The sequence below is a fragment of the Galendromus occidentalis genome, unplaced genomic scaffold (assembly GCF_000255335.2).
Source record: "Galendromus occidentalis unplaced genomic scaffold, Mocc_1.1 scf7180000077440, whole genome shotgun sequence".
Taxonomy (NCBI): domain Eukaryota; kingdom Metazoa; phylum Arthropoda; class Arachnida; order Mesostigmata; family Phytoseiidae; genus Galendromus; species Galendromus occidentalis.
This window is the reverse complement of record NW_003805428.1, coordinates 1,608,784-1,621,093: the sequence shown is the minus strand read 5'-3', so window position 1 is coordinate 1,621,093 and position 12,310 is coordinate 1,608,784. Positions and strand designations below refer to the sequence as shown.

At 53.4% G+C, this 12,310-nt stretch overlaps 1 protein-coding gene across 1 annotated transcript; it reads left to right on the top strand.

Moving 5' to 3' along the window:
- Window positions 1–2,648: 2,648 nt before the first annotated feature.
- Hr4 (nuclear hormone receptor 4) lies at window positions 2,649–11,605 on the top strand. The gene is made up of 8 exons (XM_029111447.1): window positions 2,649–3,959; window positions 4,340–4,521; window positions 4,779–4,927; window positions 5,906–5,995; window positions 6,205–6,644; window positions 10,802–10,985; window positions 11,127–11,258; window positions 11,376–11,605. The coding sequence occupies exons 1-8, from the start codon at window positions 2,730–2,732 to the stop codon at window positions 11,603–11,605; spliced, it is 2,637 nt and encodes an 878-aa protein (XP_028967280.1). The 5' UTR covers window positions 2,649–2,729.
- Window positions 11,606–12,310: the final 705 nt, after the last annotated feature.

Below are 12,310 nucleotides of genomic sequence, written 5' to 3'. Positions count from 1 at the left end.
GGTTCCGAGAACTTGCCTGCGACTCCAGAGATCTCTTGAGCGATTGTTAGCAGGCGCGAGCGTAACGGAAATTTTCGGTCGGGCTGTCAAGGGAACGACAGGGTGGGGATAGAAAATTTCTCCTCCGTTCTCGGATTGAAGTCCCGGAAACTCAAGGGGGCCGAGGAGGGGAGAAGATTTGCTCGATCTCGGATCCAGAAGATCACCCCTCGCCAGGCCCCGAGAGATGAATATTCGGGCGCGCGCGACTTCTGCGACGAGAAGTTGCTGATGCTCGCGGTCGCTCGTGACACCTGCACTGTTGGCTACGCTCATTGAAGCTCGGAGCCATGAGTGACTGGTTAGCCGGCTCGCTAGCTGATTGGCCGACCGACTGACTGGTAAGGCTTTCGCTCGAGAGGCCGCATCGCATGGCATTGGCTTCCTGCATTTTTTTTTCTGAAACCGAGTGACCCAGACACCGCCTGCAAGAAAGTTGCCGTTAACATTCAGAGGGGGTTAACCAATCTCCGGCTTTACATAACGGTTCCCCCGAATCTCGAGGTGAATCTTCGTGAGCGGATCCAAGCAATCGATCGATCGGAGTCACAGCTCTTTTTCGAAAGAAAAACGTGAATAGGAAGGAAAGGCCTCGAATCGATCGATGGGCCAGAACTCCCAATCTGACTGAGACGGACAAGCTGCGCAGAGCATTGATTGGTGAATCTCCCATACGAAAATCAATAATTCCGGAAACTCCCTGCTGATGCCCGAGTCGAATGTAAATTGTCGTGAACCCTCAAAGCGTTCCCTCCATTCTATCGAGATCAACAGAACTCTCATTGGAGTTGTGCCTGATGCAAGATCGGTCAAAGGATTTGTACAATGCCTCGTATCGATCTCGCTGACTGTGGTGAGAGGTCTCTCGTCGAGCTCACCAATCGCTAGGCCAAATCCAGACACTTGTCTTATGGAATTTCTCTCTCTCCGTCTGTCTGTGAGAGGTCCCGTTAGTTCAAGAGCGATCGAGATAGAATCGGAGAGAGTCACTTTTTTTGCGAGAGCCACCGCTGCGACCGAGAGTGCAAGAGAATCTCAGAGCAGGATACGCGACCTCAATTCTAAGCCGAGTTCAGCGACCATCGACTGGGTCAGGGTTTCTCTGAAGTTTCTGCGGGTACTATTATGACATTCGAATGAGAGGGAGCGAGTTCTATTTTAGACACTCACGCGTCTTGCTTGGGCTTCGAAACGTGAAACAGCCTCTCGAGACATTCACGAATCGGCAGCTATTCCGTCGATCCGACTCTGTAGCGATGCGATTGAGAGAAAAGAAAGAAGACGATTCTAGGTCGAAACCTGGGGGACGTCCTGAACTGACTCGATGATTGGCTTTCTCATACCGTTACGCAATGGGTGGCCTCTGGTCGAGTACAGATACATTCGCTCGGACGCAGAGTTTAATTGCGCCACAACGATGGGATACGCCCGCGCGCCGAAATCGGGAGGCTGGTGAATCCTCTGAAGCAAGATTTCTCTCTCTCTCCTCCTCCATTATTCTCGAACACATCTCGGCTACGACGAAACTGCTGTCGACGTTGATGGCTATTTCAACACATCTAGAGTCAGTGTTTCCGTTGGACGAGTTTTTCTCATAAGAAACGAGCGCGGCACCAGCAGCGGTCGAGCGCTTTTCGGTTGGGAGGTGAATGTCCTTCTGAAGGTCACGTAAAAGATCTGGGTTAGGCTAGGCTATTGAACCTGGGGCCTCCCGACATCCGTGCCTGACTAACTGCCTAGCTGGCAGCTCGCCGGCCGACCGGCCTGGCTTGCTGGCTGCCTGTCGGCCTGCCCTTCTGGCTTCTTCAGCACGGCCTCTTCGTTTCCTTCTTCTGTTGCTCTCCCTCTTCGGTTCTCCGAAGCGGATCCGCGACCCTTTAGAGAACTGAATAATGTTCTCATCTCGCAGCGGCGGCGGCGGCCACGGCAGACCTAGGCGTGTGAGCCCGCGGTCACCGAACCCGCCCGATCAGGCAAGAAAACGAACGAACGAACGAACGAGAGCGCGCCCGCTCGTGGATTCTGCGGATTTCTCGTGTAAATGTCCGCCGAGGGCTCAGTTTATTTATAGCTAACAGTGAAATGCTATTGTGGGACATATAGTACTTCGAATAGGATTCCTCGAAGACTCGATGCCATTGACCCAGAGCTCACATGATGCGCGGATAGGTATTCCGGAGGACGGACAGATTTGTTCGAGTTGTGCGGACGACAACAAAGACGTAGGGCGGCTCATTCACGTCCAGCAGCGGTCTCACCGAATACTTTATTTGGATTCCAGGTAAACTATGTTGATCGTGACACCGCAACCGCGGCCTTCCTCGCCATCCTTAAGTCCCCAACCTGCCAAGCCGCCTAAGCAGAAAAGCAAGAGCAAGGACGGCAAGTCGTCTTCCGTAACGGCTCAGACAGTGCCGCCGCCGCCGTCGCCAGGAAGTGTGTCAACCTGTATACCGCACTTCAAATCGAAGGCCGCCCGCGATTATCTGAGCGCTCTCAGCCCGGGACGGTTGACGCCGCCTTCGTCGGAGGAAGAGAGTCCTCTCGATCATCACACGCATCCTCATCATCATCATCTGTTGCATCATCATCCCCATCTGTACACCCTGGCCGAGTCGGAAGGCTACGCCGTAAGCCCCAACGCGTTGCTGGAGGCAAAGTTGAGGGCCGGAGCGAGTCTGGCCCCTAAAATGAGCCTTTTTCACGACATCAAGCTCAAGCGAAGGAAGGTGGATTCGCGCACCTCGAGCGATGGCGAAGGCTCGACATCGACAGAGGGCTCCAGCCCGCCCAGGAGCACCTCACCAGGAGAGCCGCTTTCGGAGTTCTCGGAGAAAATGGTGCAGAAGTTCGAAAGCGACGACAACTTCGATCAGCCTTCGTCGAAAGTCCCGAAAATGGAAACCACCACGGGACAGGCTGTCAAACAATCGAGAACCATTCTCGAGGAGGCCCTGACCAATGGACCCGCGAAACTCATTCCCATGATCAAGGTGACCCGAAGGGAAGAGGGCGACGCTAATGGAAACCTCGCGACGAGGACAAACGGTACCACGACGAGCAGCGACTTGAGTGAGTCGGAGGGCTCGAGTTCGAACTCGCCCCAGACACCGGAGACGGCCTCGACCCTCGTGAGCAGTCCCGCAGGATCGGAGACGTCTTCGGCATCGGACAAGATCCTCCGGAGTCCCGGTCAGCATCCAAATCATCCCAACAATGATTTCACCCATCAAGACGCTCGGCCGGCGAAGGAAACCGCTGCGCGAAGCGGCCTGGACGGACTCGCCGAAATCGCCACTGAGATCGCGAATGGACTGCGGCCCGATGTGCCAAAGAAAGGTATTCTCGAGGCTTCTCTCATGCGACCGTGTCGATCCGCCGCGTCGAGTCCGACGACCAAGGATCGCTCCAGTCCGATCTACAGAGCTCCCTCGGCACCGTCGCAGAACCTTCAGTGGGAGGCATCGAAGAGCGCCTTTGTCAGACCCGCCGATGCGCCCAAATCCCCCCTCGGAGGGGGCGCTGAATCGGAACACAGTCTGGCTCTGCTGCGCCTCATGTCGCATTACCGCCAGCAGGTGAATGGGGGCAATGCCGGTGTGGCTACGAATCAGCCCACACCCACTGAGCTCTACAACGGCAACGGTCCTCCTTGGCAATCAACTAGTGCAACGACTGTAGTTAAACGGAGCCCGACGCGATCCCCCTCGAAATCGCCGTCGCTCCATGAGCAGCGGGCAAGGAAAATGGAGAGTCAGGACGTGCTGACGACCGACGTAGAGCTCCAGTCGCGCCTCCAGGGTCAGCCGATCCTGGCGGACCGACTCCAGGACCGACTCGCATCGCCTGGTCTCGCACATCCTGGCTCGCCGGGCTCACCTCAGATGTCTCGTCTCCAATCGCAGCTGATGGGCGATCGGGTACGTTACCCTCCATCCCAGCAGAGGGCAGCGTACCCTCGGAGGTACAGCCCCCCCTACCCGATGCTATCGCCGTCTCCGGCCGGCTCACACCGAGCGAGTCCCTACCCGTCGACCGACATTGTCATATTCTCAACTCAACAGCGGCCCGCTTCTACTTCACCTTTATCGAATGAGGTTCGTTCAATTTCGATTTTACCGCTCGGTGTCTGGATTCTAGGAAGTTTCTACTTCCTGAGCTGCCAGATTCGTTTTTTTCTTCCGAGTGGGCGATTTCTCGCCGTAGACAATTATTTCTCGGAATTCTTATTTTCCGAGGTGCTAAAGGCTCGAATATCGAGATCTCGGACTCTGTTCAAAAGCGGAATCCCAATTTGCAGGTTACGCCCTACCGGACACAATGGCCTCCCGAACCGGCGTCAGCCGATTCGGCTCTGAATTTGACGTCCCCGAAGGAACCAGGCAAGGAGGAGACAGACGAGGAAGATGATCAGCCCATGATCTGCATGATCTGCGAAGACAAAGCGACGGGACTCCACTACGGCATCATCACATGCGAGGGGTGAGTAGGGCGCTCCGCGCGAGGGATCTACGTCCATCATCGATCCGCAGTCCGGCATCCTGGTCAAACGGGACGAAGGCGACCGATCATCCTGGATTCTTGAGGGTTCGGCTCGAACGGGACCTTCCATGGAGCGGGTCGAGACTCCTAGTCAGTCGGAGTCGATCTCTGGCGGACTCGGATGGGCTCCTCGACGAGCTCGGTTGGGGTTGTCGGATGAAGCGAAGATCTCTAATCCTCGTCGCTTCTCCATTCAGATGCAAGGGTTTCTTCAAACGAACAGTGCAAAACAAACGTGTGTACACCTGTGTAGCCGAGGGGAACTGCGAAATCAACAAGGCCCAGAGGAACCGTTGCCAGTACTGCCGCTTCCAGAAATGTCTCCTACAGGGAATGGTTCTTGCTGGTGAGTTCGATTGCTTCAATTTACGGAATTTCAAGGGAACTAGACTAGCACTTCAACGCTTCGACAAGGGGCACGCTAATAATGTCAGAACACAAAGGCGGAAGGTGGCCAGCATATCTGGAAGCGTTCGTCCGTCCATGTATTCACTTGGATGCTCGCTTGCTTGCTTGCTCGCTCGCTCGGTGCGTCGGTCGCTCTTTTGGTAGGTCGAACAAGCGAGTGAGCGAAGGAGCCAACGAAGAACGAATAGACCAAAGCGTTTCAGTCCCCGCCGCCGCCGATGGAAGTCCAGGAAGAGAGCCGGAACCGAAGCGTCTGCCGTGACCTCGATTCGCGGTTCGCGTCAGGCGGTGCTTTTCTTGGCTGCCGTCACTTGGTCACAGAACATTTGCCGTAGTCTAGTTCCTCCCAACTTCGTCGCCAATGAAGCGCGAGCTCGAATTCCATTCATTTCGGAAAGCCATCCATATGATCTATGTGTGAAGTTCTCGACCATCTTCGACATACCGTTCCCATCCTGAGATGCGGCGACTCTTTGACCGAGTGAAAGAAAAAGCCACTCAATCATTGAAAATGAGCGCCTGAGCTCTCGCGAAGAGTCCCGAGAATCGGAATGAGTCAGGCGCATGAGTTCCGAACGGCAGAGAAATCGGTCGAAGCTGTCAGCGTTGACTGCATAAGCGTGACCTTGGCTTGAGCCGCGCGGGCGCACTTCTGTAGATACAAAGTACCTGTCCGTGATGCAAGCGGTCTTCGGTAGCCAGGGTGCAACAGCCTCCCAAGGATGTCCCTCGTTTATCAGTCTATCTTCTCATTGATTTTCATCCTTCGATTCGAAGACGAGGACGTTGCGTTGTGGCCTGAATTCCACAGTCAAGATGCGAAACTTGCTGCTAGTCCCAGGAGTTTAGGCTCCGGCTTTCGTCAGTTCCCGAAATGCTCGTCTTAACGTCGTCCCGTTATTCTCCCTCCCTGCAGCCGTTCGTGAGGACCGCATGCCAGGTGGCCGGAATTCCGGAGCAGTCTACAACCTGTACAAAGTCAAGTACAAAAAGCATAAGAAGAAAGGTGGCAACGTTCCCAACACGGCCATCACGAATGGAAGTCAACCAAAGCTTCTCGCGCCCCAGACACCGAGTCCCAACGGAATTTCGTGAGTTCTGGTGTTGTCTCTCGAAAGTCGGGTATCGTCCCGCGCGCCACCCACGCGCCACACTAACCCCTTCCAACCTTCCGAGACAGGCAAACAATGCTTCCTCCAGCCGTTTCTCCCAAAGCAATCGAATGGGCCCAGAGTCCCAGTCCCGTGACGACAGTAGCAGTACCGACAGCGACCGCGGCAGCTCCAGTTGCCGGGGGTATTCTCAAGACAGCTCTCACGTCTCCAAATCAAGTATTACATCTCAGACAACAACAACCTGTTCGGCCAGCTATCGAAGTCACCAGCAGCAAAGACAGCCCTACGTCAAAAGTTCCTGCGGTTCGTGTTCCTCTGACACCTGCAGACGCCCTGCGATTGATAAGGGACCTCATCGACTGCGATGATTTCGAAGATGTGGCCACACTCAACAACATGGAGGACCTCCTCACCGACAAAGGCGGCCACGAGCTGCCGGACAAGTTGTGCGAGATCGGGGATAATATCGTTTATAAGTTAGTGCAATGGACCAAACGGCTACCCTTCTATCAGGAGATCCCTCTCGCCGTTCACACTCAGGTGAGTTCTTTTTCCTTCTTAGGGCCCCGGCGGGTCTCGACACGTCACCCAGAAGTCGCTCGGAGTCGGGATTGCGGCTCTGGAGAGACATATCAATCGATTTCGAAAGCACGCATAGAGAACAGGTTGCGCTGACGCGAACGTGGGCGTAACCGTTGTTACCAGTGTTTCTCATTGAGACGGCTCGGGTTCTGGCTCCGCGATCGGAAGGGACAGAATCCGACGTTTTGTCACGCTTATTTCGTGGACTGACTGACTGACCGACTTGAGACCAGTTAGTGAGACGACGGTGTATCCGACCGAACGTCCGACAGACAGATAGGCCGTCAGTTTCGGCACCGTTCCCTCAGAGCGTGGGCGGTCGATATGGATGATGACCCTCCGAACACTGAACGGAGCTTTTTCGGTCATCGGGGTCATTGGGGCCTTTCTCTTGGTCGCATGACATTGTCTGTGTTTGGTTGGTTTCCAGCTAGCTAGCTAGCCGACTTGCCCGCCCGCTCGTTGGACGGGTCGGTCAGTCAGCCGTTCGATTCGTTCTTCTTCCATAGCGTCAGTCGTCGGCTTCCTTTTCCTTCAGGGGTCTTCACTTCCTCCATTCCTTGCCGGCTTGACTCGCTTGCTCGCTGTTCCAGAATCGGATCTGGACCACGCAGCCTTAGTGGAGCCGCGGCTCCCGCTAGTCGTGGAGCTGCTGGTTTGGCAGAAACTTCCGCGTCCCACTGGGCCACTGGGTCACTAGAAGAAACGTCCGTTAACGCCATGCAGCCAGTCAGTCAGTCAGCCAGCCAATCTGACTGAATGACTGGCATCTAGCAAATCCCGGGAACGTGTTCGTCGCCGCCGCGCCGTCTGTTGACTATTCTAACCAACGGGCGGCCAGGAGGGCGGACGGACGGGCGGTCGATGGTTTTATTCAACGCTCCGTTGCTCCGCCATCGACCACCCGAACTCCCGATTCTTAAGACCAGCTGGGGGGCAAGCTACGGCGGCGGCGGCAGCGGCGATATCGGCGACAACAACAACGGCGGTAGCCGCGGTAAATTTCACTTCGGCAACGATGATGACCTTCTGGTGACTGACTGAAGGCTCCGACTCAGCTGGTAGGGGCATCGCCCTGCCAAGGTTCAGACCCTGAATCAATGACGGAGGGTGACGATGTCAAACAAAACGCTGTCGGCCATGTTCAGTGCCGGTGAGTGCCTGCCCGGCTGGCAATGTTTAGCACTTTCTTTGCAACGCTTACTTTTTCTGCTGCCGTTGCTGCTACTTGAATCGAAGTCATTCCGTGGCAAAACTTAGCTCTCGACTGAAGGCTACCGAATGATGAATCGACACGTGAGCGGATTGGCACGTGTACAGAAGATCTCATCGGCGTACGTTCCCATCTATCTACACACCTGCCCGCCTGCCGAAGAGAAGAATGTGTACCCATCCACTCCCATGGGAAGAAATCTTTTTCACCCCCATCCTGAAATTTCCACCTCGAGAATCCTGTCTTCCCGAAGTCGCATGAGGAACATGAAACTGCAAACCACGGGGGGCCTGAGGTGCTGAAGAGTGTGTTGAAGGATCTACATATGTACATACGTCGTTCCTACAGAAAACCGTTAGGTCTCTTAGTGCGGCAGTGCGGATGCAGCAGCACTTGTGGCCATTATAAGGATTCTGAAGCAGCATTAAACCACTGTTGTCGTTGCTGCTGCTCCTGCCAGCAGCTCTGTCGTTGAAGCTGCTGTTGCTGTCGTCGTCGTCGTTGTTGTTGTTGACGGGGCTGCTACTACTACGACTGCCGGCGCGCTGTGCTTTATGTGGGTCAACCACTGGCAGGGGCAACGCACTTTCATGGACGAATGTCGTTTGCCAGAGGGTGGCACGGGCCTCGCGATGATCGTTCCGTAGTTCTCAGGAACCATCACGTATATTTCACTGGCTTGTCTGATTGAAGGGCAGGGAAAATCGATCCGATATCATACGATCCTCCCGTGTTCGATAGACCTCGAAGGCCAGCCGCTTCTCCAGGGAAATCCGTTAAGAGATCTTCCGCGTGATCTCCGGGAATGATCCCCGGGAATCTTCCCGGGAAAAAATTCCTCCCCCATCGGAGATACTGATGCTCAATCTTACCGCTCGAAATCTGAGCTAGGCAGTCCTAGGTTTGACACACATCTGCCAACTGTCCACAGAAGCCTGCGCATATCTCCAGTGGCTCTTTGGCTGTGGTCCCGCCGCGTGCCTTCTGGGTCTCAAATGTGGGTCAGTGAGAGGCTCCGTGAGGCAGTCAGTCAGTCAGCCAACAGGGCAATGCACCCTCAAGGCCCTCGTGCTCAGTTACCTGCTATTTTGAAAGCGACCCGCTCAAGCTATTTTGTTTCGATCAGTCACATGTTTAAACGTGGAGCGATTCTGCCGATTAGGACATGACTCTTCCTCTGCATGATTAATAATCGAATCGCTGATGCGATTATACACAATGCCGTACAATCGTCTGATCAACGATGGAACTGTTCCGAAGTTCACGGTTCCTCGGCGAAGAATCATCGAGAAATAATGGCTCCGAAAGTCCGAGGTATCCATCGAAGCCCGGTGTGAGGGGAAGAGGTATACGCGGTCAACCCTTGGCCACTCCAACGCTCTCGGGGAATGACCGAGACCACTCGATAGCTCCCAAGTCTTGAGCATGGTTTCCGGTGGGGATTGCGGTTCGAGAATTCCTCTCTCATCAATGAGAAATATTCGAACGTAATCATCATGCATTGACCTGTGAAATCGCTTGCAGTTGACGTTTGAGCTGAACCCTTCAACAACAAACGGCTATGTGCTTTGACGTTTCGCAGTCTAGCCGTCACTGCTGAAGTCCGTCAGCCGAAGGTCTTGAGAGGAACGAACTTTCAAGGACTTCGTCGGCGTCAGGGTCAGAATCCCGGCGGATGAAGCGAAACAAACCCACAGTTCAATGATGATAACGAGAATGGTGATGGTGGTCTTGCTGGTGCCGCTTCTGCCCCGATGATGAAGCTCATCATCGAACACAATATCAGCGCGAGTCGACTGATTGCCAATATAGGGATGATCTTCTGAAAAAACAATGAACATTTCCCGAGGCCCATCCGAGGATTATATACCCTGAGTCTCCTGTCTCGTTCTCGATCGAACTCTCCGGAACTGAGACAGTCTCTGCGGAGCTCCTCTGGGTCTGCGTTTTCATCGACGCTCCGTGTTCTCATGAGTTCCATCCTTGGAGCCATCCGAATCTCCAATCGATTCCTCCCGGATCCATATCCAGATTGAATCGAATTCGAAGGCGGAAGGAACTCCGGGTGAATACCGAAAACCTTCCGGACTTTAGCTGCCAGCTGCAGGATATTTCGGCCGATGATACAGAGATCACAGTTTCATTATGACCCTTTATTACGTCGGGCTGAAGGTAGATGTCGCCGCACCAACGTTGAGCACCGACTAAGCGCGCGAGGAAAGAATGAAGCTGCGAATGTTCGACGCCGGCTTCCAGTCAGGCCGGCATCCACTCAGCTAGGCAGTCGACAGGAAGGCAGGCAGAGAAAGCGCAGCTCTATCCGTTGGTTGACCCAGTAACGGGGCGTCGGGGCGATGCCCCAGCAAGGCCATCGGCGGCCACAGCTATAACATTAGTAACACGGGTGGCAACGAATCACGGTGACGATCTTGAGTCAGGCGAGCGATTCGTACGACTTGCCCGTCATTGACGAATATGCAGGGCACCAGAACTATCGAACATTATCATCGACTGGATGACCGTGCGGACAGCATGCCGAGTTCAGAATTCTCTGGATCTCGAACGTCCATCGTGAAGTCAAAATCCCATCGGTCCGAGTCAATCACTGAGTGTACGTCGATCTTTGCATCGTCCGAAAACCGGGAACATATTGAACGAACACGAATCAATTAAAGAATGGGCGCTCCGGAGATCATGTCGTAATCAGTTCCGTCATGCATGAGCAATTTAGATATTTTCGCGTAGAAAATTATCGGGGATTCATGAGTGAATGAAGGGGATAGACGAATCATTATCGAACGCGATTATTTATGGCTGTGTGAAATATCCATAGAAAGTTCACGGGAGCAGAATGACATCGGATTTCAGAACGTCGTTGTAACGAGAGAGCATTTATTTCCAGTTGCTCACTCACAAATGGCATCAACTCTTGGTGCTAACAACTGCAGCTTACCAGTCGATGCGTCTGCCACCAAGGTGTCCGCAAAGTCACGGAGTGTCCGATCCCAGTGCAGAGGACAGTGAAGTCAAAGCCGCCCTGCACGATTTGCAAGGAAGTCTTACGGCTCTTATGGGACGCCATATAGGTGAGTTCATAGATCTGAGTCCATGACGGATCGCTCGCATTGCCCTTGGGCCCGTCAGGATATAGGGATCGTGCTATTTGAGGATGATCGGTTGGACCTCGTGGCCAGTTTTCCGGAACAAGGTGTTTGCCCTCGTTGCAGGCATGGAACAACTCGAGCAGGAGGCAGGGGAGCTCGTGGATAAATTAACTCGACTGGCACTCTGCTTAAGACGGGGTGAAGTCACAATGGAGGAATACGTTTGCCTCAAGGTGCTCCTCATGCTCAATCACGGTAAGTTTGCTCTCTCATGGATATACTGAAGATCTCGTCATTCTGGCGGTCGAGGAATCGATTTTCCCCCTCGTGAATCCAGGAAGATGCTGACTAGATCTATTTCTTCGAACGCAGATGATTCTCAGAGTGCGCTGACGCCCATCAAAGATCGCTACTTGGGAGCTCTGAGAACTCACTTATCTCATACGAAGTCATCGCAGCCTATCCGGTTAGATTATTTGCTTGGGCTTTCGCGACTCGTCGAGGGGGCTGCTGATCTCCTCATGAAGAGCAAGATGTTTTACGTACCCTTCCTACTGAACTCCGGCGCCTGCATCGCCAGACTCGGTGGTGCAAATCAATGAGCTGATCGAGTATCCTGACGAAAACTCGGATCTCTCAGCCAGCTACAGCCGGTCAGTCAGTCGGTTGGAGGACGGAGACAGTCCGGCGAGTGTTTCTCGTCGAAATTCATCTCAATTTTATTTATAAGGAACTTATTCAAGATGGGAGTCGCGTGCGATATCCTTGTATATATTTTTTGTACAAACTGTGCATTGTGCTGGCTAGCATGCATCAGAGAAAAAAAACCAGAAGACAATGGGTGTAAACTTCAGATAGCTCTTCAAATAGAAGAGAAAAGAAAACCGTGACGGAGACCTGTATTCAGACTCTTTTGGATATCAGCTCCGATTTCCTAAACTGAGCGCGAAGTCTGGTGGCGACCATGGCGAACTGATGTGGATCAACAGGAGTTGATGGAACGAAAACACGAGTTCAATCCATATACAAAAGTATACATATTCCGGAACCGGTATGTTTCCGTGCGTCGGTACGATGCACGGAAACGCATAGGTTTGAAGCTGACGTACCCGTGCGGAGGTCCCCGATGTTCATTCAGAACTCACCATATATCTGTCGCCTCGTTAGTTTTGTTAGAAGTGTACCTTAGTCAGACTCGATTCTGTTGGTTACGAAAAAAAAACTGTCTCTGTATATACAATCAGTCAAGTAGAAAGTACGTAGTTATGTCTTCGTCTCGCAAATACTCTCCTACAAAATCGTGTGAA

Bases quoted from the DNA above. Each gene is read 5' to 3' on its own strand.
- Hr4 (XM_029111447.1), top strand. From the start codon at position 2,730: ATGAGCCTTTTTCACGACATCAAGCTCAAGCGAAGGAAGGTGGATTCG. The intron at 3,960-4,339 runs GTACGTTACCCT...CCCAATTTGCAG, and splicing joins CGCAGCTGATGGGCGATCGG to GTTACGCCCTACCGGACACA. The intron at 6,645-10,801 runs GTGAGTTCTTTT...ATTTATTTCCAG, and splicing joins CTCTCGCCGTTCACACTCAG to TTGCTCACTCACAAATGGCA.